Genomic DNA, 21,316 nt, shown 5'->3' on the forward strand with positions numbered 1-21,316 from the left:
GACACCCAGGTATGACTCCCACTCCTCCTTCCCCTCCACTGCCATTCTGGCTCACGGGAGAGCCAAGTCCTCTTCTCTGTGTCCCTGGTCCGGCGAAGGGTCTTGCTCAGAGGGACAGCACAGAGGAGAGGGCCCCAGGGCTCTACCCTCAAGTCCTGACCCAAGTGAGGCTCTGGGGCTTGGGGAGGCAGGAGGGGGAGCCATGGCTGGCAGCTAGTCATCAAAAAAGGGTGGCCCTGAGCTGGCAGGAGGGCCAACTGAGCAAGTTCCTGAAGTCATTCCCTGTGGCGGTCCGGGACAGGGCCCTCCTGCTTACAGCCTCATCTCCAAGGAGGAGGGGAAAGGTTTGCGCACTGTCCCACTTCCCTGGCCTGGGTGTGGTCACGTGGAGCCATTCACGTGGCCCGTGGGGCCCCCTCAGACGGCCACAGTCTGGGCTCCCCCAGGGAAGGAAGCCAAGAGTGACGGATGGACAGACAGCCTCGGCCTCTCGAGGGCCCAACTGTCTGCTCTGGGTGGTGTTTGGGGCTGCGGGAGGGACCACAGCCCCAGGCCCTGCTGGCCATGGCCATCATGCTTGTCATTTGTCTCTTGTCCTGGAAAATTCTGGGTGAGGACCTGGTGGCTCAGATTCGGGCTAGCCAAATGAGGCGGTCAGCCTGGGGGAAGGGCCGGAGCGGGCCTTTTGGTCAGCAGGTGTTGCCTTAACTCAGGCCCGGGCTTTGTGGTAATGAACAAGTCCCTGTGGCAGCAGGAGCCCCAGCCCCACCAGGAAACTGCCACCTCACAGCCCTATGTCTGCTGGGTCCTGGGACCATCAAGCAGGGAACTAGGTGCTTACGACACCATTGGGAAGCCAGGCTTCCAGGAATGCATCCCGGAACATTCCAGAGCACTTTGTGAAGGGGCTGGTACCTCTGCGCAATGTCGGGGCATCGGCAGGGACATTGGCTTCCATCCCACAGGCTGCAGTGCAGGGTCAGGAAGCCGGCACGGCTCAGCACGGCACCCCTGCACATCCCTGACCTCGCCTGCCCGGAGCCAGAGCCCACAAGCCTGGAATGACACACCAGGGGAGGTGGGAGGAGCAGGGGCGAGAGCCTCTACAGGACTCACAGGAAGAGCAAGGGTGCGTGAGGGTGCGGGCCCCTGGCGCTCCCTGTGTGATGGAGGAACCCGCCCTCCCCATGCACACCCCACCCCAGCCAGGGCTTCTCCTGGGGGGGGGTAGCGCACCTGGGTCCAGGTAGGCGTGTGAGCGGGTACGAACACTTCTCCTTGACTACCTACAAAGCCGCCCAGGGGAGGGGTTTGCCCAGGGCGTGTTGCTGAAGGACTGAACAGACCCTGGGGTTTAGTACTGCTTGTCACATAATCCACCTCTCCTTCAAAACCCCAGGCAGAGCCGGCTCCTTGTTAGGACGTTCATTCTTGCGATTGGAGCCTGACCGCCATCCAGGCCAGAGGTTCCTAAACTTCCTTGAGAGGTGGAGGTCTGCTGTGCCCACCCTGGCAGGGGCGGTCTCCCTGGTTAGCATCAGCACACAGACCCCGCTCCAGGCTGGAAGGGGCGCCAGGAGCTCAGCCCCCAGCTCCCACTCACTGGCTTGCTGCCCGACCCTCTGCCCCGCGGTACACCAAGGGTGGGTCCTCCTCTAGTGGCTGGAGACTGCCCAGAGCTGCCCTGGAGATGAAGACTTGCTCACCTGGCCCCCAGACTCCTGAAAAGCCCTTCTCCAAGGACCACCTTCTGCAGGCAGGATACCAGCCCGAAGGCCGCAGCGCTGACCGGCCAACAGGTGCCCGGGCAGGGCGGTGCTGGACACGGGATCGCATGCAGCTGGGCACCTGTCTGCTACGCGCTGCGGTGCCGTGAGCTCCGGTCGGGCTCAGCGGGGCCGGCGGGGCAGACGCACCAGCCAGAGCCAGGGCTGCCTGTGCCCCTGAGGCTGCAGGGGTCTGCTGTGCCCCGGGGCCATCTGAGGCCGCACCCCGGGGCCGGGGACAGTCCTCGGAGGCCAGCTCGGGTCCCTTGCACAGACGGAAACTGGGTGAATATTTTGGTTTCGTGGCAGCGGCTGCGGAACCCGTGGCTCTCTGCGCTAGTGAATTAGGGCAGCACCACGTTGGCTTCCGTGTGCCTCCCCTCGGATTAAATTGGATGCTCCAATCTTCTTCTTCTTTTGTCCTAAATTTCTCTCTAACATTTTGTGCAGCTGTTAAGCAGCTGCGGCTTCCTGCTCCCGAGAAGGCTGCGGGGTGGTGGCTGCGGTGACTCACCCCCTCCCAGAGGGACGGCAGAGCCTGGCCAGCCACGCCAGGGTGCGCACAGCAGCTTGGGGGCAGTCCGTGCCCCCGCAAGCCACAGGTGAGAGCCGGGCACATGCTGGTGGGGGCGGAGCGCTGGGGACCCCCGCCAAGTCAAGGGCATGCGCTCCAGGGCCAGGCCCTGGGTGTCGCACAATCTTCCCAGGAGAAGTCCGCAAACAGCAGGCACCCATCCCCATGGACACTTCTGGAGGGAGACGTCCGCCTATGAGGCCAAGTTTGGGGGGCACTGAGTGACCCTGGACACAGTCTTTCAGAAAGTGAGTGTCAGGCCCCCTGTGTCTCAGGCCCCAGGATCACAAGGAACTTGCTGTCCTCAGAATGTGTGTCCTCGGGGCACCTGGGTGGCTCAGTCCGTTCAGCATCTGGCTTCAGCTCAGGTTGTAATCTCAGGGTCCTGGGATCGAGTCCCATGTCGGGCTCTGTGCTCAGTGCGAGTGTACTTAGGATTCTCTCTCTCCCTCTCCCTCTGCCTCGTCACCCTGGTGCACACTCTCTCTCACTCAAATAATAAATACATCTTAAAAAAAAAATGTCCCTCCCAAAGTCATGGATTGAAACCTACCCCCGCCCGAGGTGAAGGTGTTAGGTCGCCCTTGGAAGGGGAGGAGGTCACGGGGTAGAGCTGCAGGAAGGGACCCCAGAGGCTCCCGCGCCCCTCCTGCCGCATGAGGACACGGCGGGAAGTCACGTCTGTGAACGGGGAGCAGCCTCGCCGACACAGCCTCTGTGGGCGGCGGGATCCTGGACCAGCACCCCCCCAGCTGTGGTTGTGGGCCCGTCGGCGGAGCTCTGCTACAGCCGTGGGGGTAGACTGAGACAGGACAGCCCCGTCACCCCTTCACTCGTTCCACAACTGTGCGAGCGTGCCTCGTGCCCCAGGAGGTCTGCGAACCTGCTCCTGACGTCAAGACCAGGCAGGTCTGGGCCACTAAGGGCAGAAAGGCATCTCCCCTCCCCCAGGCAGGGCTGCAGCCTCGGCCCCTGGCTTCCAGCACCTTCCCCTGGAGAGGGCCACCGGAGCGCTGGCCCAATGGGGCAGTCTGGGCACATCGGGAGCCCCCCACCCTCCTCTGCAGCTCTCGCTGAGAGGACGCGCCAGCCCTGGGCTGCCTTCCCCTTCTGGGAAGAGCTGTGTCTGCAGCTCTGTCCGCTCCGACTGTGAGTCTGGCTGCTCTTGCTTTCCTCTCCCGTGTCTTACGGGAAAGCTGGTGCTGGAGAGGAGCAAACACCACACAGCCTAGCGTCTAAGAAACAAGGCCCTTCAGGCCATCAGCTCGGGGACCATCTGACCCAAAGGAGGGAAAGGCACACGGAGCACGCATGCCCTTCGGCTCTCTCCAGGGGGTGTTTCCAAGGCGGGAACACAGGGATAATGGCCACAGGGGCTTCCCTCCCTTCCCTCTGCCAGCACCTAGAGGGAGTGGACGGGGGCAGGGAGGCAGTGCCGGCACCAGTGCGCCCTGCGCTGCTCCCTCTCCGGGTGGACAGGGGCGGCCCTCAAAACGGGGCGGTGGAGAACACGCTCGCATCAGGCACACATGTGAGGCACACGCAGGCACGCACACGCGCACCCCGGGGCTCGGCGGGAGGAGGGGTGGCGGGTCCAGGGGGCTGCAGCTGCTCGGAGGAGCGCTAGCCACGCAGGTGGTGCCGAGCTCGAGCTCGGGCTGAATCAGCCCCAGGCTGCGGCGTCGGGAGCATCTTCGCGCCGCAGCCAGCGAGCCGGGACCACAGGGACGGGTGATCGAAGCACAGTTTGAAAAACATACAAATAATTCCTGGGACCATAATGTCAGGATGTTATTGTAAATAACGAATTTGCATTTAAAACTCATGTGTGTATCGTCCGAGGGCTGCCCCTGCCCTGTGTGGGCGGGCGGGGTGTGGATGCCCCCTTGGCTCTGAAAAGTGAGGGGCAGGTCAGGGGCTGGGCAGCATTCCAGGCCTGGAGGAGGACAGCCTGGGGGCTGGGAGTGGGGGCGAAGGGAGGGCAGGGGGGCAACGGAGCAGGGGTGCGGCTGGGCTGCTGCAAAGGCCCGGAAACCCACCATCTCTGCTCACCTGAGTCGGCACGTGGCAGAAACATCCCCACCAGCGGGGCACAGGGGTTGCATGTGGGGGGCTCCCTGGGAGGACTCCGGACTGTGTCTGCCTGTCTAGTGACCCCGGTGAGGGCAGGAAGGGCACCACTCCCTGCCCATCTGAGCCAGCAACATCCACAGCAAGAGCGCCCAACCTCTTCTGGGGCCACCTGGAAGGAAAGGGCTCCCCTGGGCTCCAGGTGACCTGGAGCCGACCCCCACAGCAGGGGACGCACTTCCTAGGAGGCCACCTGACTGCTCACTGCACCTCTCCCCCTGACGTCACCATCAGCCTGGACTGATTGATTTCTGCATGAATATTCATGTGGCATTGCAGCCAGGATGAGGCATTAATATTCTCAGGAAGCGGAATGGAGCCCTGGTCTCCTCCTGGTGGAATGAATGGTGATCAACACACAGCGATGGGAGGTGGCTGGGCGCTTTTCAGGCAGGCACACGGGCCTGCAGCGCTCTTGTCTGAAGACATTCTCCCACTGACCGACTCGGGAGGCTGGGGCAGGGCTGCCCCCTCTAGAGGGATGCCCACTTTCGGGTGGGGTGTCCCAGGCCCTGCCCTGCTTGACCACACAGACCTCCCCACCCAGCAACCTAGCCTAGTCGCCCCCCCTTCCCCCTCTCCCCCACCGTCTTCCTGTGGCCTCTCTCCCGCCCTCCCGGACTCCCCCAGGGCTCCCCACACTTCCCTGGGTGTTTGCCTCACGCCAGTGGGCACCCTGAGGAACGGCCCACGTCACAAGGGCAGCGCCTTCCTGGGCCCGGGTCTGCGCTCAGCACCTAACCCAGCCACCTGTCACTCTGGGCTTCCCACCACAGTTAGGGGCCAACCCAACCCATGCTGGGCCCTACGAGGTTCCAGCTCATGCCCTGCCGGGCTCTGCCCCCTGCGCCCACCAGTGCAGCCTGTTCCCAGGCCAGGGCTCAGGGTCAGCGTCCAGCCCCAGGTCAGGGTGGCAGGTGACATGGCTGAACCGGCCAAAGGCGGAGGAGGTCGGCCGCGACCTGGGCTCCTGTGCGTGGTGGCCAGGCATGGTGTCCTGGCCTCTCCTGGATAAGGCCCAGGTATCTGTGCTGACCACGCGCCCTCCCGCAGGCCCTCCCCCAGCACCAGGCGCAGGGGCGGCCACACAGCCACAGCCACTCTGCCAGAGGCCCCGGGTGACACAGCTGCCAGCAGGCCTGGGCATGCTGCCCGCTGGGGCGGGGGGAGGGGCGCAGCCCTTGAGCCGCTGAATCAGCGGCTCCCTCCCGTCCTCCCTGTCCCCTCTGGGCAAGGATGCTGGTGAGGCGGGGCGCTCCCTCTTCTGGGGGCTGTCAGGGAGGCTCGCCAGACTGCTGGGATTTCTGGAAAGTGCTCCTGGGTGCAGCCTGGTGCAGAGCGGCAGGCCAGCTTCGAGGGGATGGGGGCGCTGGCCGTCCTGGAGGGGCTGGCCCACAGAGGCCCTTCCCCACGGCAGCAGCGAGGCAGAAAGGAGAAGCGCTGGCCTCCGCGGAGGGAAGGAAGCTCGCGCCTGGCCCAGAAAGGGCTGAATCAGCACCAAGCGCCCGCGCCCGCCAGCCGCCAGCTCCCTCCTCCAATCACAGGCTGGAAGCGACAGGGACCTCTCAAGGTCAGGGACCATCAATATCTGTGCAGCCGGCCCCAGCAGCCCGCCCTGTTCTCCGCAGCAGCACTGGGGGTCACGCTCTGGTCCAGAGCTGGGCGGCGCCTGCCCTGCCACTGTCCCGGGTGGGGCTGTGTCCCTCCCCCTCGGCCCTGCGGCAGGCCGCCCCCACTGCGGGGGGGGGGGGGGGCGGGGGCACTGGGAAAGACACCGGGGTCCCACTGCCCCTGAGGTGTGAGCTCCTCGGGGGCTGCCACAAGCGCCCGACAGGCCAGAGAGAGGGTCTTCTGAGATGCCGGGTCCCCCACCCCGGGGCCCGGACGGCACCCAGACTTTCTCAAATAAGCATCTGGTTTCTGGAAGTTCCCACAGCACCACCCCTCCTGGACATGGCACCCCTGCTGGCTGATTCCCTTCCTCACAGACAGCCCCTCACGCCCTCCGTGCTGGTCCTCAGCAGAGGACTGGCTGGAACCCCAGTGAGTGCATAGGTGGCCTTCTGCCCCCCCCAGCACCTGGCTCTGGCCCACAGGGACTCAGCACCTCGCTCTTTGTTCAAGGGAAGCTTCTCCCCTTCCTCCTCCCCCTGCTCCCTCCCTCCCCCCCTTCTGTCCTGACCCTGACCTGCCAGGTCAGGAGACCTCCTAGCGCCCCCCCTCCACACCTGCTGCTCCAGCCCCAGCTCTCCACCCCCACCTCCCAAATCAAGGGCCCACTTGCCACCACCTGCATCCAGGTGCTGTCACTGGGGGCAGCCTGCCATTAGCGGAACCTTCCAGGTACTCGCCTCCTTTTCTGCCCTTCCTGCCCACCTTGGGCCCATCTCCACCCACCCAGGGTCCTGCACGAGCAGCAGGGGCCCACCTTGCCCCCCCAGCTCACTGGGTCTAACACACTGGCTGTCCCAGGTCACCTCCTCCCCCGACCTCACCTTGAAGGACGTCTGGGCCATTTGGGAGAGAGGAGGCAGCAGGAGCCACTGAGGCCTGGCAGCTTTGTAAGGATGAATCCTGTTTCCTAAACCAACTCCAGCTCCTGGCATTTGCCAGCATGGCCCTGGGACCTGTGCTCGGGCCAGGTTTGGTCCTGGATGGACCCCCAGCCCCTGCCTCCCCACAATGCACGGGAGCCTCCAGGTCTGCAGGTCGTCCTTCTTCCTGAAGACGTGGTGCCCGTAATGGGCAAATACTTGGCTCTAAATAAGACATTTCAGCAGAATGCCTGCTCCCCAGAAGCGGCCTCACAGCCCCTCCCCCCCACCACGTGGTGCCCTGATGCCCAGACCCCTCTCTGGGTGGCAACCCCTTAACTGCAACCTCGATCCCACCCCTGCTCTCCCACTGCTTGGCCCATGGCTCCTCCCGTAGACATGTTGTCCTCGAAGATGGGGACTGGGAGTCAGCAGGAGGCCCACCCACTGGAGGAGGGCTCACGCTCACCAAGCACCATCATAACCCAGCCGGCTAGGCCCGCTGCCCACGGCGCTCGCTGGTACCTGGAGCCACCACAGCCCGGGTGCGTGCTCAGCGGTGCCCCGCGGGGCTGGTGCCTCCGAACCGGCCAGCACAGGCCGCACTCCCACCATGGGGGCCTACAGAGCCTCAGAAGAGTGCTCCCGCTTGCCTCAAACAAGGAGAAGCTGCCGGAGAGGCGAGCATCCTCCAGGCTCCGGCGTGGTCAGGACCACCCCCGGACAGCCGGCTGGGCCACTGTCACCCACGCCTGGAGGCACGTGCGCCCGCCCCACCCCGAGGATGGGCAGTGCCCCCTTGGCGGCATGAACTTCACCTCCTGAGCTGCCTTTGCGGCTTTCGGGGGCTTTACCAACTCTGCCACCAAAAGCTAAACCCCAAAGCGACTTAGACTATTTTCCTCTGAGAAAACACCCAGTTCTGCAAACTCCCAGAAACAGCAGACTGGCTGCCCTTCCGTGGCACTTTCTGGCCACCGTGGCAGTTTGAGGGACATCGCCGTCATTGGCGAGGCACAGGAGGGTCCCCGCACAGAAGCTCCGAGACCTTTACAAAATAAAGACACTAAGTACTAATGTGTCTCTCGTTTTTCCGAGTGTTTTCGATTAAACACGAACAACTTTGGTTTCTGGCCGGCGTCTTCTCGTGCACGCCTCCCTTCCCCTGAAGCAGAGCTCACGCTGGACACTCGGTTCTGTGACCTCTTTCCTGGCCCTGTGAGGACCCTACACCCTTGTCGGCTGGTACACGTCGACCCTGTGGGCCTTGCCAGGACCCGCTGCCAGCACGGCCACAGTGTCCCTGCCGGCCTGACTGAGCTCCCGGCCGCAAGGTCAAGGCGGGCCCCCTCAAGTCCAGCACGTCTACTCCTTCCCTGGCATCATGGATGCCTGCTTTAAAACGTGCCCAATTTTACCTGTGACAGACGCCTTCTGTGGCATTTTTGGTCAGTTAGATCCTTACAGGAAGAATAAAGTTTTTGAGCTCTAAGCAATCACTCCATCCACATGTTAAAAAAATAAGTTTAATGCAGGTGGCTCATTTCATAAAGAATTTAACAGGCACTCGAGACACCGAGCATCTTTGTGTTCAACGTGCCAGCTCCCCACGTGGCCGCAACGACATTCGAGGTGGCACGGCCAGACCCCTCCTGCCGTCCTGACGGCGTGGACAGGTGTCCACCTCAGTGACGGGAGCTTCAGGGGAATCTGAGTTAACACAAAACAAAACTTTTAGGAAACAGCATGACTTAGTGCAAAAGGTTCTCTGCGGCGCTGAGAAATGGGTCCACGCAGGTCAGGTCCCCACCTGCCCTCCAGGGAACTAGGACAGACTCAGCCCGAGAAAGAACTCCGTCTGAGGAGCCTTCCCACTGTCCTCGTCGACAATCACTGGGTAGAAGCTGGCTGCAAATCAAAGGGCATGGTTCACAGCCAAGCCTTCTTTGCTTTCTCTAACTGATTTGGGTTTTTCTTCCCGTGGCTCCCAACTGTCCAACAGCTCCCCTGGCCACTGGACTGCCCGGCCACGCAGAGTCAAAGGGGCCACTGCCCACGCCCAGGGGGGTGGGGACAACTAGGGATGAAGCAGGGGTCTGTCACCCCCAGGATGGGGCTGTGTCCTGTCCCTGGTCTCTCTGCCTGTTGTCCCAGCACAATTACTCAAAGCAGCTTCTCACCTGCCGAGCGGACCCACGGTGACTACTGTGCCACCGGGTCACCCTCTCCTCCTCTGACAGAGAAGCGAGGGATCTGGACAAGACACTGGCCGGCCAGCCAGTTGGACCAGCCGGCCCTTTGCTCTTCCCAGCCCCACATGCAGTTCTGCTTGTCACTGCAGCTGCTCTAAGAGCCCAGGGCAGGAATATGGGGCAGCCGGCCCCTCACTCAGAGGCCCAGGCCTGGTGTGCGTGCATACCCCGAGAGGCACTCTTGCAACGGAAGCTTTGCTCATGTTTTCGTGGCACACACGCAGAGGCCATGGTGCGTCTCCTCCAGACCTCTGACATCAGCCCCCAGTACGCACATGTCAATTCTAGCCATCCCCCAAAGCTCTGCTCCCCTGCCCCCAGCCAGAAGGGAGTCAAGGTGCCTTCTCAGAAATCCACACCTGATGAGACTACGGCATCCAACCTGACGTTTTCCACAAACCTGCCCGAGAGGAAGACAGATCTGCCCTGCACCCAGGGCTGGCCGTGGTCTGGGAACTGCCAAGGCTGCCGGTGACTCCCACCAGACTGCATCTAAGCAAACCAACATGGCCCTGAAGCCTGGCCTGGGACTCAGGACCCCGACGCCTCTCAGGGGGACAGATGGAGCGCCTGTGAGCTGTGCCGAGACTTGGGTGGCCCAGGGCAGAGTGAACAGCTTCGTGGCAGTGTGGTATGTCAGCCAGTCGAGCCCGACACTTCCCTAAGGCTGGGAAGGCGGCTGGGGCTTGGGAAAGGGGGCCGTGTGGCTGGCCAGGAGCAACTCCCCTGCCGCCCGAGATGCCTGTGTCCCAGAGAGGAAGCAGGGACACAGAGGCTCTCCAAGGGCAGACCGGGCCAAAGGGCCTCACCCTGGCACAGCCTGGAAGTGAGGGCTGGAAGCACAGGCTGGTGGCCAGCGAGGCGCTGTGCCTAACCGGTCGGAGCAAAAAAGCAGCAGCAGAGGGGGCGCCAGCGTCCCCTTCACAGAACAGTCTCACCACCCCACCCAGACCGAGCCGGAGGCGCACCCGCTGCAGACCCCATCCGCAGGTCGGGCTGGAAAGAGCAGAATCCTGACCTACCCCATCAAGAAAGGAACAGGGTCACAATAAATAAACCCCAGAGCCGAGGCCCGCCGCCACCCGTCACATGTCCACGAAGACCATGAAGCACCAGCCCAGGCCCCCAACGAGCAGCACAGTCACTCGGATACCGTAGATGAGCAGCTCGTTCAGCAGGCGGAAGTCCACGCGCCGGCGGCCCAGCAGCAGCAGGAGCACCGACAGCTTCAGCTGGAAACGCAGCAGGACGCGCACGCCCAGGTACTGCAGGCAGAAGAGGGCGGCCAGCGCGCCCCACAGCGTGGCCGTGAAGAGGCTGCAGCTGAAGTAGAGCAGGAAGCGGATGAAGCCGTAGAGCCAGCGTGCCCGGATGTACACGTCGAAGTTGTTGTACTTGGTGCGCGCCAGGCGGGAAGAACGCGCTGGCCCGCAGGCTGCGTGCAGGCAGGTGGTGTGCGGGCCGTGGAAGGAGCGCACCCGCCGCGGGATGGGCATGACCGGCATTGGGGCCTGGGCGGTGGCGCGAGCCTGTGGCAGCGGTGGTGTCCAGGCAGTGGTCAGCATAGGCGTCATGGGCACCTAGGCCTGGAAGCCAGCAGCTGAGCCCCGGGGGATGCGGCGGCCTGCAGCAAAGGGACAAAGAGAGGAGCGGCATAAGCCCCAAAGACAACGGGAGCCGGTGCCCCCGTTCTGGGAAAGCAGCCAGCCCCGGGGCCACACTGAAACCGCTCCCACTCTTCACGTGCCCGGGGGCTGCTCTTGCCACAAGCGCAAGCGACAGAGGACACTTCAAAGGCAGGCACGGGAAGAGCCAAGGCTGCAGGGGGGGGGTGCGGCTGGGGGCCTGAACCCTGGCACTGTCACTCCCTAGAAGTAACCTGGGGCAGTTTAGCTCACCCTCCCGTCCCTGCCCTGCCACACAGGGCCGCCCACAGCGCTGGGCTCCCGCGGGTGCGGGGGAAGCTGGTGACCACGCCTGGCAGGCAGATGACATCACAGGCCTACAGACTGGGTGCCAGGAAAGGAGAAATACCGAGTGGCTCTCTGGTGACTGCCATTCACTGGTCGTCTAAACAACTCGTGGGTGGGAAACCTGCAACTACACGAGGTGTAAAAGCGGGCAGCCAAGCTGGGTACAGGCTCAGGAGACACATCACAGGGGCCTCGGCCTGGGGCGTGCCGCGGGGACCCCGGGGTCGCGGGGGCGGAGGCCGGGTGCTTTCAGCCCTCCCCGCGGGCTCGGCCAGAACCAGCTCCTAGAGGCTCCGCGCGCTTGCCTCGGTCCGGCCCGCACCTCCGGGCCGGTCTGCAGGACCCCGCAGGGCTCCCTGCCCGCCGCGTCCCGCCCGCCCTGCGCCCGCCGCCGCCGCCACGCACGGCCCTCCAGCGTCCGCGCCGCGGGCTCCTGGGGCGGGCAGGCGGCGGGCACCGGCGACGACCCGCGAGCCCGGGCACGCGGCGGCCGCCCGCCACCCCGGGGCAGGCCCGCCCGCCCGCCGCTCACCGGGTGCCCTCTCCGCGCCGGCGCCGGGGGAGGCCGGCGGTGCGGGAGGCCGGGCCTGCGGGCCCCCCCGGCACACGAGACTCCAGGAGCAGGGCGGCCGCATGGTGCCCACGGCGCGACGGCTGCGGGGCCCGGCCGCTCACGCGTCCCCGCCCGAGGCCGCCCCGAAGGGCCCGGGGCTCGCGCGCCCAGCGGCCGGCAGCGTTTGGCCCAGCGTGGGAGCCGTAGCGCCGTCCCTCTGCGGCCACCGTAGGACTTCCCTCCCGCCCCTCCGCCCGCGGCGAACCGAAAGCGCCTCCCTTCCCCCCGGCTCGGAGCCGACTCTGAGCGGCCGGAACTCGACACTTCCCCAGGGCGTGCGTGCTTACGTGCCTGCGTGCGCGCGCGGTCCTTAACGCTGCCGCCCGGCGCCTCGTCCCGCGTACCCCGCCGCCAGCTCGGTCTGTCCTGCGCAGGCGCAAATCGTGGGCCTGCGCGAGCGGACCACGGGCGGCCCTTCTGCGCACGCGCGGCGGCGTCCTCACGTGTCCGCGGCCCGCGGGGCTGCCCCCGCTAGTGGGGGCCGGGCGGACGTCCGGGGAGGGTTGGGTGTCCGACTGCAGCTGATGCGCCCTGGGGTTAGCCCTCCCCGGGACAGTGGGGATTCAGTGCGGACTTGTTAAGTGTTAAAACCCGGCTGGGTGCCAGCATCCCGGAGACTCTGGGTTCCGGGTCGCTCCCTCCTAGACGCGGCTCTCTGTGCCCCGGAGGCTGGAGGCCGGACGGGCGCCGGGACCCTGCCCTCCTCCAGGCTGGCCGCGTCTCTCCCTCCGCGCTGTCCGCCTGCCGCTTCCCCAGCCCTAACCCCAGCAGCCCTAACCCCAGGTCCCCCAGTGCCCCGCACCCTAACCCCAGGCTCCCCGCACCCCGTCCCTGTTGCGTGGCTCCTGCGGTCCTGGCCTTTCTGCTCCTGTCCCTCTGGGGAGGACGATCTGGCTGGGTCAGGATGGGAAAGCAGTGGGAGAACTTTGAAAAGTATCCACAGCAACTTTGAAGGAGCAGCAGCTGAAGATGGGAGAAAAGGAGGATATTTTAAGAAATATTTCTTAAAATGCAGCTTTTCTGCAGGCTGGCTTTCCGGCAGGCGGCAGTAGCTCCCTGCTCCACGGTTGGCCCTGTGGCGGTGGTTTTCCTCTCCAGCCCCCCCCCACACCCCGTCCAGCCCTCTCCCCTGGGGACACCCCACCCAGGACCACCTCAGCTCTGTGAGGAGGTCCCATTGCTCTAATACATGACCTTTCCCTTCACACTTGCTTGTTCTGTTCCTCTGCTCCTCTGCCTGACGAGCTCCTACTCAGCCTTCAAGACCCCAGTCAAATATCTCCTCCTCTGGAAAGCTGCCTCCGACCACATACCACCCTCTCCCTGTCACCCAGACCCTTCCTGAGTGTGTGGAGGGAATTCTGTTTGCTCTCAGCCCTACCTTTCTTCCATCCCCAGAGCTGCAAGGATTCGTTTATAGACCTATGTGCCCCCTTAGCTGTTTTCTCACCACGGCCCACTGTAAGACCCATTCCTACTTTGTATCCAGGCCGCACAGTCACGTGTTTAAACAAGTCCAGAAGCTTCGCAAAACAGGACTTCCGACCGCACAATCTGGTATGTTGTGTTGCTTCGCCCGTGTTAAGACACTGGAGCTGTGCACCTATGGCCCTACCGCGGACCAAGTAAGGAGCCCTGCCAGTGAGGACGGGGCTGTGTCCTCAGGGCTGCCTCGGTGGTAGGGTCAGGGGAAGCCTCCGACACATGCCGTGTTTGTGTGCAGGTCCTCGTTTGGGGGTCCAGTGGGGATCCCCATCTTGCTCCCCATCCTCCTGAGTATCTGCCTCTCCCGGGCTTCCCGCGGTGCTGGGCGGCGGGCAGTGGCCTGGCGCCACCTGCTGGGACAGTGCTCGCGTTGGCGCAGAGCTAGCCGCCGGCGGTGCCATGAAAAGGATTGGAGCAAGGCTGAGTCCATTGGAGGCTGCAAGGCAGGGCCTTACACCAGCGTGTCCTGGACCAAGCCCAGCCCGCTCCCGTGTTTGTGGCTGCTTTCAGGCTCCCGTGGCAAAATGCAGTGGCCTCCCGGGAAGAGACCCAATGGCCCACAAACCTGAGGACCTCTCCCCTTTGGCCTTTGTGAGGTTTGTTGGGCCCTGTTCTCCACTTCAAACAAGGGGAGAAGTGTCACCTTTCGGGTCATGTTTTAACTTACCTGTCCTTGGCAGGGGTCCAGTGTGACATCAAGTTCACAGTAACACTGAGGTTTGCTATTGTGTGAGCTGGAGGCAGGAGGGCCTCATCACAGAGACCCCGGAGAGCATGCTTACCCCAGTTCAGAGGCCTGAACGAGCCCCCCCAGCTCCCAGAGGGGCTCAGCTGCTGTGGTCCTCATACACACTCCTGTAGTCACCTCCCAGCAGCACATGGGCTGGAATTCCCGCCCCCTGGCTCCGGGCTGCCTTAGCGACCAGATCCTGAGGCCCCAGTGATCCCGTGCCATTTCCAGGTTTGGGTCAGAAGAAGCCGCACACCCCGCATCTCGATGTCCTAATGTTCCCTCCCAGCACCCAGCTGCCATGCTGCTAGACAGTGGGCCACAGGGGGGCCACGTGACAGGTGTGCAAGGCGCATGTGGTGGGCATGTGGGGATGTCATGCGTGGGGCTCCAGGCTGGGCCCATCTGAGTGCAGCCTTTGAGTATCCGGGAAAGGCAGAAGACCTGTGAGTGAAGGAGACTCGTGTGATCACATGGTGGACACGTGTGGACCGTGCTGGAAGCATGGAAGGGAAGCAGTATGGAGGGGTTTGTGGGGGACACACGGGTCCAATGGGAGTCATCTTGGGCCATGTGGCAGGCACATGGTAGCAATGCGGGTAAGGGTGGGAATACGGAGAGGTCTGTGGTGGTTCCATGAAGAAAGCATGTGGGTAGCACATGGGGGGTTCGTAAGATGGCCACGTGGGAGCCATGTGGCTGACACGTGGTGATTGCGTACAGGCCACACTGTGGGCACATGGGGAGGCCATATGGAGGGATTCATGGTGGGGGGGACACATGGGTCATATGCGGAATTACATGGGCCATGTGGCAGGGGCACGTGGGGGCCACGTGTGTGGCCCGTGGGGTGTTACATGGAGGGCACTTGGGGTCTCTGTGGGGAGCACATGTGGGGCATGTGGTCAGGTGGTGTGCACATGGGGGGCACATGGGGGGCATTTGGAGATGCCATGGGGAGGGGCTCCAGTGCCCCGTGCATCCGAGCGCCTGGCCAGGGGATCGGCCCTGTGAGAGCAGGAATGCGGATGGGCCAGGAAGCTGCAGGGCCGAGACCGAGACCCCAGGCAGCACAGAGCAGAGAAGCCTGTTGGGCGGTGTTCGGATCCCGGCCCGCAGACTGTGACCGAGAGAAAATATTGGTATTTTTCAGTACTAGGTTTGGGGTCGCCTGTTACCAAGTAGTCCGAGTGGAACACGTCGTTTGAATCCTCATAACCGCCTAACAGCAAGCAGCCTTGGCTCCACTTGACAGGAGAGAATGTTGCTCGTCAGGCCGACTCCGACCCACCCCGCTGGCTGCTGTGTGACACAGCACACACACTGACGCAGAGAAATGCTCGCCGTCAACAAGCCGTGGATTTAGCTCGCGCACGGAGACCCAGCCTCTTCGCACTCCTCCCGATGTGCTGCGGGCATCCCTGTGGGGTCTGGTGCTCCAGCTGCCCTCTGCCTGTCTGACCAGTGACCCTGTCCCTGCTGTGATGCCTCCTTTACCTCCGTGGGCCCAGAGAGGACGCTCTTCTCTCAGGGTGGACCCTGGGCCGGAGTCCGGGGAACCACCTGCCGGTAGGACACAGGGGCCCTTTGCACGAGCCCGGAGGTTGGTCACCGTAGAAGCGGTAGATGGCATTTATGGAGGCAGTGCGGCAGAGTGGCCGAGACCTAGCCTGCCCACGGTAGCGCCGGCGCCACCACCTTCTAGCCGTGGGCAAAGGCGTCAGCCTCCCCGGACCTCGTCTCCTCCTCTGTAAAGTGGTGATAACGCACAGGCCTCAGCTTCGCCCCCGCGTGTGAAGCCAGGAGCTGTGGCCGGCTGCTGCTGAGGCCTTGTCCGGGTCGGCAGACCCCCAGCACATACCGGGCGTGGCTGACCTGTGTGGCGGACGTGGCAGTGTGACGCCGCAGGCTAGGCCACGAGATGCACGGCAGTCCCCATCTTGCGCTCTCTCGGGTCGCTCCCTGGGGAAGCTAGCAAGCGTGGGAGGGAGGCCTCAGGAGAAGCCAAGCCCTGCCCGCACCCGGACCTCAGGCGTCCGGCCTTCAGGAGGTGGGAGTACGCTTCTGTGGTTTGAGCCGGGCTCTGTGTGCTGCGACGGCCGCCCTGGTGAGCGAGCACGCGCGTCCTATTCCGGGACCACCCGTCGGGCCACCACAGGTGACCGGCACAGCTCTGAGCAGCGAGCACTAGCCATGCTGAGCACTTCCTGACGTTTGTCTCCCGAGAATGACGGGCACAACCTGTGTGGGGGTGCTGCCACTGTCCGCATCTCGTGGGGGCCCAGCCCCTCACTCAGGTCCCCGTGGGCTGTGCGCAGGGGCAGGCCTGGACAGGGTCTCTGTGCCGTGCTGACTGAATGCCAGTGAAAGCATTCATCTTTGGGTGTTGGCTCCCTGGCAGGGGGCCCACGACACAGACAGGTCCTCTGTTCTCTCAGCAGGCCTGCTTCGGGAGGGGGAATGTGGCCTCTCATCCCACCTCTCCTCCCCTCCTCACTGTCCCGCAGCTGGCCGGCTCTCTCCCCGTCTTCCCACGTCCAGGGCAGGCTTGAGCTGGGCACTCGGTCTCAGGGTGGCCATGCCTGGGCAGGGCGGCTTCTGCCTGCTGGCCCCCATTCCAACGCTTGAGCTGAAGCTCCTGCGGGAAGGGGGCTGCCGTGTCCCTGGTGCCTGGCTCCCAGCAGGGCCCAGCATGGGCCGGACAGCTTGGTTGGCTGGCGACAGGGTCCAGAGTCCTGGCATCACTGGGGACGGCCACGGGCACTTGGCCCGCTGGGCTTCAGTCCGGCCCCCACGCACACGGGCTGTGCGGGCAGTGCTGGGGGACGGGCGCCCCAGGGAAGTGGACTGGGCTGGGTGCTGGGGAAGCACTCGGGCCACATCGCAGGACGTCGTGAGCGAGGCCGGGGGCTGACGGTGTATAGATTACAGACTTGCCCCGATTTCTCAAGTGCCGGTGCTGAGCTGCGTACAGAAGACGGCTCCGCGTAAATCATGGCCCGTCCTTGCTGCTCGCCTGCATTCATGAGTTGAGTAGGTCCTGCAGCCCCAGCGGCCGACGGAGGGTTTAATGACGTGCGGCCTTCGCCAAGGTCGGGCAAAACAGCGCTCAGCAACACTGCCGTTGGGACGCAGAGAAATGCTCGCAGTCAACAAGCCACGGATTAAGCTCGCGCGCGGAGACCCAGCCTCCTCGCACTGGTAAGGAGGAGGCCACACGGCCAGCTTCTCGGTGGCCCTGCCCTCCTCCGGGGCAGCAGGCCCTAAGCCACTTCGTGGATGTGCCCTCCGGAAACCCAGGCCCAGGCCACAGAGGGGGCCCAGGAGGCTTGCTTTCAAGGTGAGCGCTCTGGCGCGGTTCAGCCCATTCCAGCCACGCGCCCTGGGGCCCCTGCTGTATTTCCTCCCGTGCTAATTTCACAGCGACACTGTTCCCGCTCCCGGTGATTGAACAGTTCTGCGCTGACAGGGGAGAAGATTTGCGGCAGGGCTAATTCCTGCCCCAGAGCATGGGCGGGGTGGCCGGTTGAGGAGCCCCGGAGGCCGGTGTATTTTATGGCATGCTGGGAAGACAAACACACGCATTCATATGTCACTTGTTGCAATATAAATGCGAACTTGTACTCCTTTCAAAACTTTTAATGAATTGTATGCATTCGGAGAGATTTATAGGGTGAGCGGAATGGCTCAAAATGTTACTTTTAACATATTTGTCACTTTGGCAACAGCACCGAAAAAAAAATCTGGAAGATATTGCATTCAAAAATAAATCATAAATAGATGCATCTTAAAAGAGGTTTATTTGGGTCGTTAATGGTTGATGGGCCCCCCAGTGTAGGATCTAAAGTTAAATTATGCAAAATCAAAAACAAACCTTATAATACTTAATCAAACATGCATAAAACTGGCAGGTCCAATAAATTCTCCCAATTAACTTGCTTCAGATTGTGATTGCATTCGCTAATTTAATCAGCCCCAGAATAATCTGGAGGCCGGGAGCTGATGAGTGAGCGCGGGCACGCGCACTGCAGGAGAGGGCAGAGCAGCGGGCAAGAGTGCCCAGGTCAGGGCCACGGAGAAAGGTGCCATTTTCCACAAGGACAGCGATTTCCCCGCCTCCCCTCTCATGGAGGGAGAGCTGGCAGCCAGGCACTCGGCTCAAATCCCCGAGTGTGCTGTCCTGGGAACTCAGCAGTGTCCACCTGGGTCACACGGAGGAGCCGGACCTGGACATCGCCGTCTGGAACAAATTCCACACTCGGTTTGCTTGACTCCAGATGCCCTGTGCTCTCATCAGCTGCGGACACCAGCCCCCTTCCAGAATGTGCCTCGAATGGTTCTATCCCCCGGCATCTCCCCCCAGAGCCTGTCCATTCCAACCTCTGATTCTTGATTAAAGGAGGGTTTTGAGGGGCACTTGGGTGACTCAGTCGGTTAAGTGTCTGACTCTTCCTTTCTGCTCAGGTCATGATCTCAGGGTCATGGGATGGAGCCCCATGTGGGGCTCCATGCTCAGCAGGGAGTCTGCTTAAGACTCTCTCCCTCTCCCCCTGCCCCTCCCTCCCACTCTTCTCTCTCTCTAAAATAAATAAATAGGTCTTTCTAAAAAAATAAAATAAATGAGGGTTTTGACTGCAGTGTGCATTGTTCTTTCTGCGGGGGGGGGGGGGCAGTGACAAGCAGATAGGCCGGGGAGGAGCCCAAGTCCACGTCTGTGCCTGCAGGGCAGGCAGGTGTCTCAGCTCCGGGCCTGGCCCCCAGGGAGGCGCACAGTTGAACTCAGAGCTCACTGCTCTCTGCCAGGCAAAATGCTTTATTTTATCTCATTGTCGAAGTAGGGTTTATGCTGCATACCTGGTTTGCATCCTGCTTCCCCGCCCCCCGACCTTATCGTATAATGAACACTTTTCTACGCCAATGAGCACGCTTCATGAATCTGGCCTCTTAGGGCCACGTGGCGTTTCGGCACCAATGCCCCGTCACCTACCTCATCAATTCCCGACTGGACGTGTGTGCTGCTGCCATTTTTTTGTTATAGTAAATAATGCCGTGATGAACGTCCCCGGTGCGTAAAGCCGTGTGCACGCACGGTTCATGTTTCTTCTGGATGGATTGCTGGTGCGGGCTGACCCTTCGAGGCTCCTGATACTGGCCGTGGCAAGCCCCCCTGACCCCTTGCCGCAGCAGACGACCCAGGGCCGAGGTTCTGTGCTGGGGGCTCCTGCCCTTGCCACCCATCACCCGCTCTCCCTGGCACGGACGCGGTCTCTGAGAACACAGGAAATCACGCCTCCTGTCTTTCCCCAAACAAGCAGCAAAGAGCATGCAGCTCGGAGAGGGGGAGCTGCCCCGTCATCACCAGCGCGGGGCAAGCTCCACGGACGTCCGCGGGCAGGCCTGTGCTGATGTCACGCTCATTCTGGGGGCTCAGGGGTGTCTCTGGGAAAAGAGGCCCCAGGCCGCCCCAGCAGACGCTGAGACGTGCCCTCCTGCGGAAGCGCAGATGGTGAGGGTCTGTGACACCTAGCCTGGCGTGCTGCGTGCTGGCGCTGGCCGGCCTCAGCCAGGGGGTACTGTGGCCCGGGGCCCACCCAGCCGGAAGAGCAGCCTGCCACCTGCAGGTTAGCTCGGAGGCAAAGTTAATTAACACAAAGACAGTGAACGGAGAAAGCGTCCTCCAGACTCGTATCACAGATCCCGAAGGATCCACTCCCAGGAGGTCTAGAGGAGTGGGACCCACGGCACAGAGGGGAGGGTTTCCATTTGGGAAGACGAACAGGTCCTGGGGATGGACGGACGGAGGGGACAGCTGCACGACTGTGAATGTGCTTGACGCCCCCAGCTGTGCACTTAAAACTGCTTCAGAGGGTGAGCGCTCGGTGTCCTCCACCACCCTGAAAAGGGGGGGGGGGCGGACCGTCTGACTTCAGCTCGGGTTGTGGCCTCGGGGTCCTGGGATCGAGTCCCGGGTCGGGCTCCCTGCTCAGTGGGGAGCCTGCTTCTCCCTCTGCCCCTCCCCCTGCTCATGCTCTCTCTGTCTCTCTCTCAAATAAATCTTAAAATAATAAAAATTAAAAATTTTTACAATAAGAAAGGGGGGGCAGATAAAACCATATTTCTGAATGCTTAGATTTCCATGAAAAGCTCTGGAAGAGTAGAAAGAGTGGGTGGAGGCTGGCGGGAGGGCTCCGGGCAGGTGGGGAAGGGTGATGGGGCTGCCTGCCCCGTGCATGGACGCTGAGTTGTTTCCAGACTGCAGACTTACAAAGGCCTCGGTGCATGGCCTTGTATGCGCACTTGCAGTGTTAATGCCTTTCAGATCACGGTCTGTCCTCCTCCATCACACCCTGCCACCCCGCCAGAAGCTTCTGTCCTTCCAGATGTTTCCTTCCAGTGGGTCCTCCCGCAGTTGCCCCCACTGTGGAGGGAATTTTGTCAAAGGTAAACCTGAGCCACAGGCTCCAGAGGCTTTGCAGCCCAGCCGCCGTCACCCAGGCCGTCCCATCCCCAGGACACCCAGCTGCCGGTATCTCCCCACAAGGGCCATGCCCTCGAGGTCCTCCTCTTCTGGAGCATGTCCCCTCACATGTCCCTTCTGATCCTTCAAGAGTCAACTCAAGGCCCCTCCTCTTCCAGGAAGCCTTCCTGACCCCCAGGGCTGGACCAAGTACGTGCCTCGAGTACACGTCTCAGAACATGCCCCCGTGGAACTGCCTGCTGGGTGTGAGCTCCTTGCGAGTGGGGCCTGGGTCTGCTGGAGCTGTATGACCTTATGCCCAGCACAGGGCCTGCCTGGCCAGAATGAGCCAGAGTCACCTTCCAAGAATCCCTAAAAGTGGCATGCTTGACAGCAGTGTTTGTCCAGTGCCCCAGGGGCATGACTGCTCACCAGAACCCTCGGTCCTCCTTCCCAGCTGGGATCCTTGATGCCAAGATGAGGCTGGACGTGCCTCCGGGGGTGCTCAGGTTGGGAAGGGAGTGGGCGGAGGCCGATGCAGTAGCCAACCCCACAGCCCAGGGGACGGGGGAGAGGGGACGGCCAGGGCAGGAACAAGCCTGGGCAGGCTGGAGGGCCAGTGAGGGCTCAGCCAGGGCCCAAGGGGAGGGGGTCTTCTAGCAGTGGGTTTGGGAGGCTTTGCTCTTGGTGTGCTGGGGAAGAGCGCGTGCAGGCTGGGTGGGGGCCGGTGGGGATGACATGCGGCCACCACATCCGTGCTGACCGTCCTCTTCCTGCAGTGTGCCTCAGCCTCACCGCGGGT

General features: G+C 62.8%; 2 protein-coding genes and 1 long non-coding RNA gene across 4 annotated transcripts in view; 1 reads left to right on the forward strand and 2 right to left on the reverse strand.

Moving 5' to 3' along the window:
• Positions 1–10,515, reverse strand: part of NACC2 (NACC family member 2) — an 85,233-nt gene extending 74,718 nt beyond the window's left edge. The window contains exon 1 of the mRNA XM_044389509.3: positions 10,410–10,515. The gene's annotated coding sequence lies outside the window, so the exon portion shown is untranslated. The remainder of the gene's footprint in view (positions 1–10,409) is intronic.
• TMEM250 (transmembrane protein 250) lies at positions 8,511–12,021 on the reverse strand. Of its 2 annotated transcripts, none has more exons than XM_048223179.2 (2): positions 11,762–12,021; positions 8,511–10,880 (listed from the first exon to the last, which is right to left on the reverse strand). In XM_048223179.2, the coding sequence occupies exon 2, from the start codon at positions 10,828–10,830 to the stop codon at positions 10,342–10,344; it is 489 nt and encodes a 162-aa protein (XP_048079136.1). In that variant the 5' UTR covers positions 10,831–10,880; positions 11,762–12,021; the 3' UTR covers positions 8,511–10,341. The 2 variants fall into 2 exon arrangements, with proteins under 2 accessions (XP_048079136.1, XP_048079137.1); XM_048223180.2 differs by lacking the exon at positions 11,762–12,021 and adding an exon at positions 11,155–11,521.
• A 253-nt stretch (positions 12,022–12,274) lies between these two features.
• LOC130544062 (uncharacterized) lies at positions 12,275–17,850 on the forward strand. The gene is made up of 2 exons (XR_008960009.1): positions 12,275–13,399; positions 15,211–17,850. It is a non-coding gene; the product is annotated as an uncharacterized LOC130544062 (long non-coding RNA).
• Positions 17,851–21,316: the final 3,466 nt, after the last annotated feature.

Source organism: Ursus arctos, unplaced genomic scaffold (assembly GCF_023065955.2).
Source record: "Ursus arctos isolate Adak ecotype North America unplaced genomic scaffold, UrsArc2.0 scaffold_18, whole genome shotgun sequence".
NCBI lineage: Eukaryota > Metazoa > Chordata > Mammalia > Carnivora > Ursidae > Ursus > Ursus arctos.

Coding starts and splice junctions, on each gene's coding strand:
- TMEM250 (XM_048223179.2), bottom strand. CDS start 10,830: ATGACGCCTATGCTGACCACTGCCTGGACACCACCGCTGCCACAGGCT.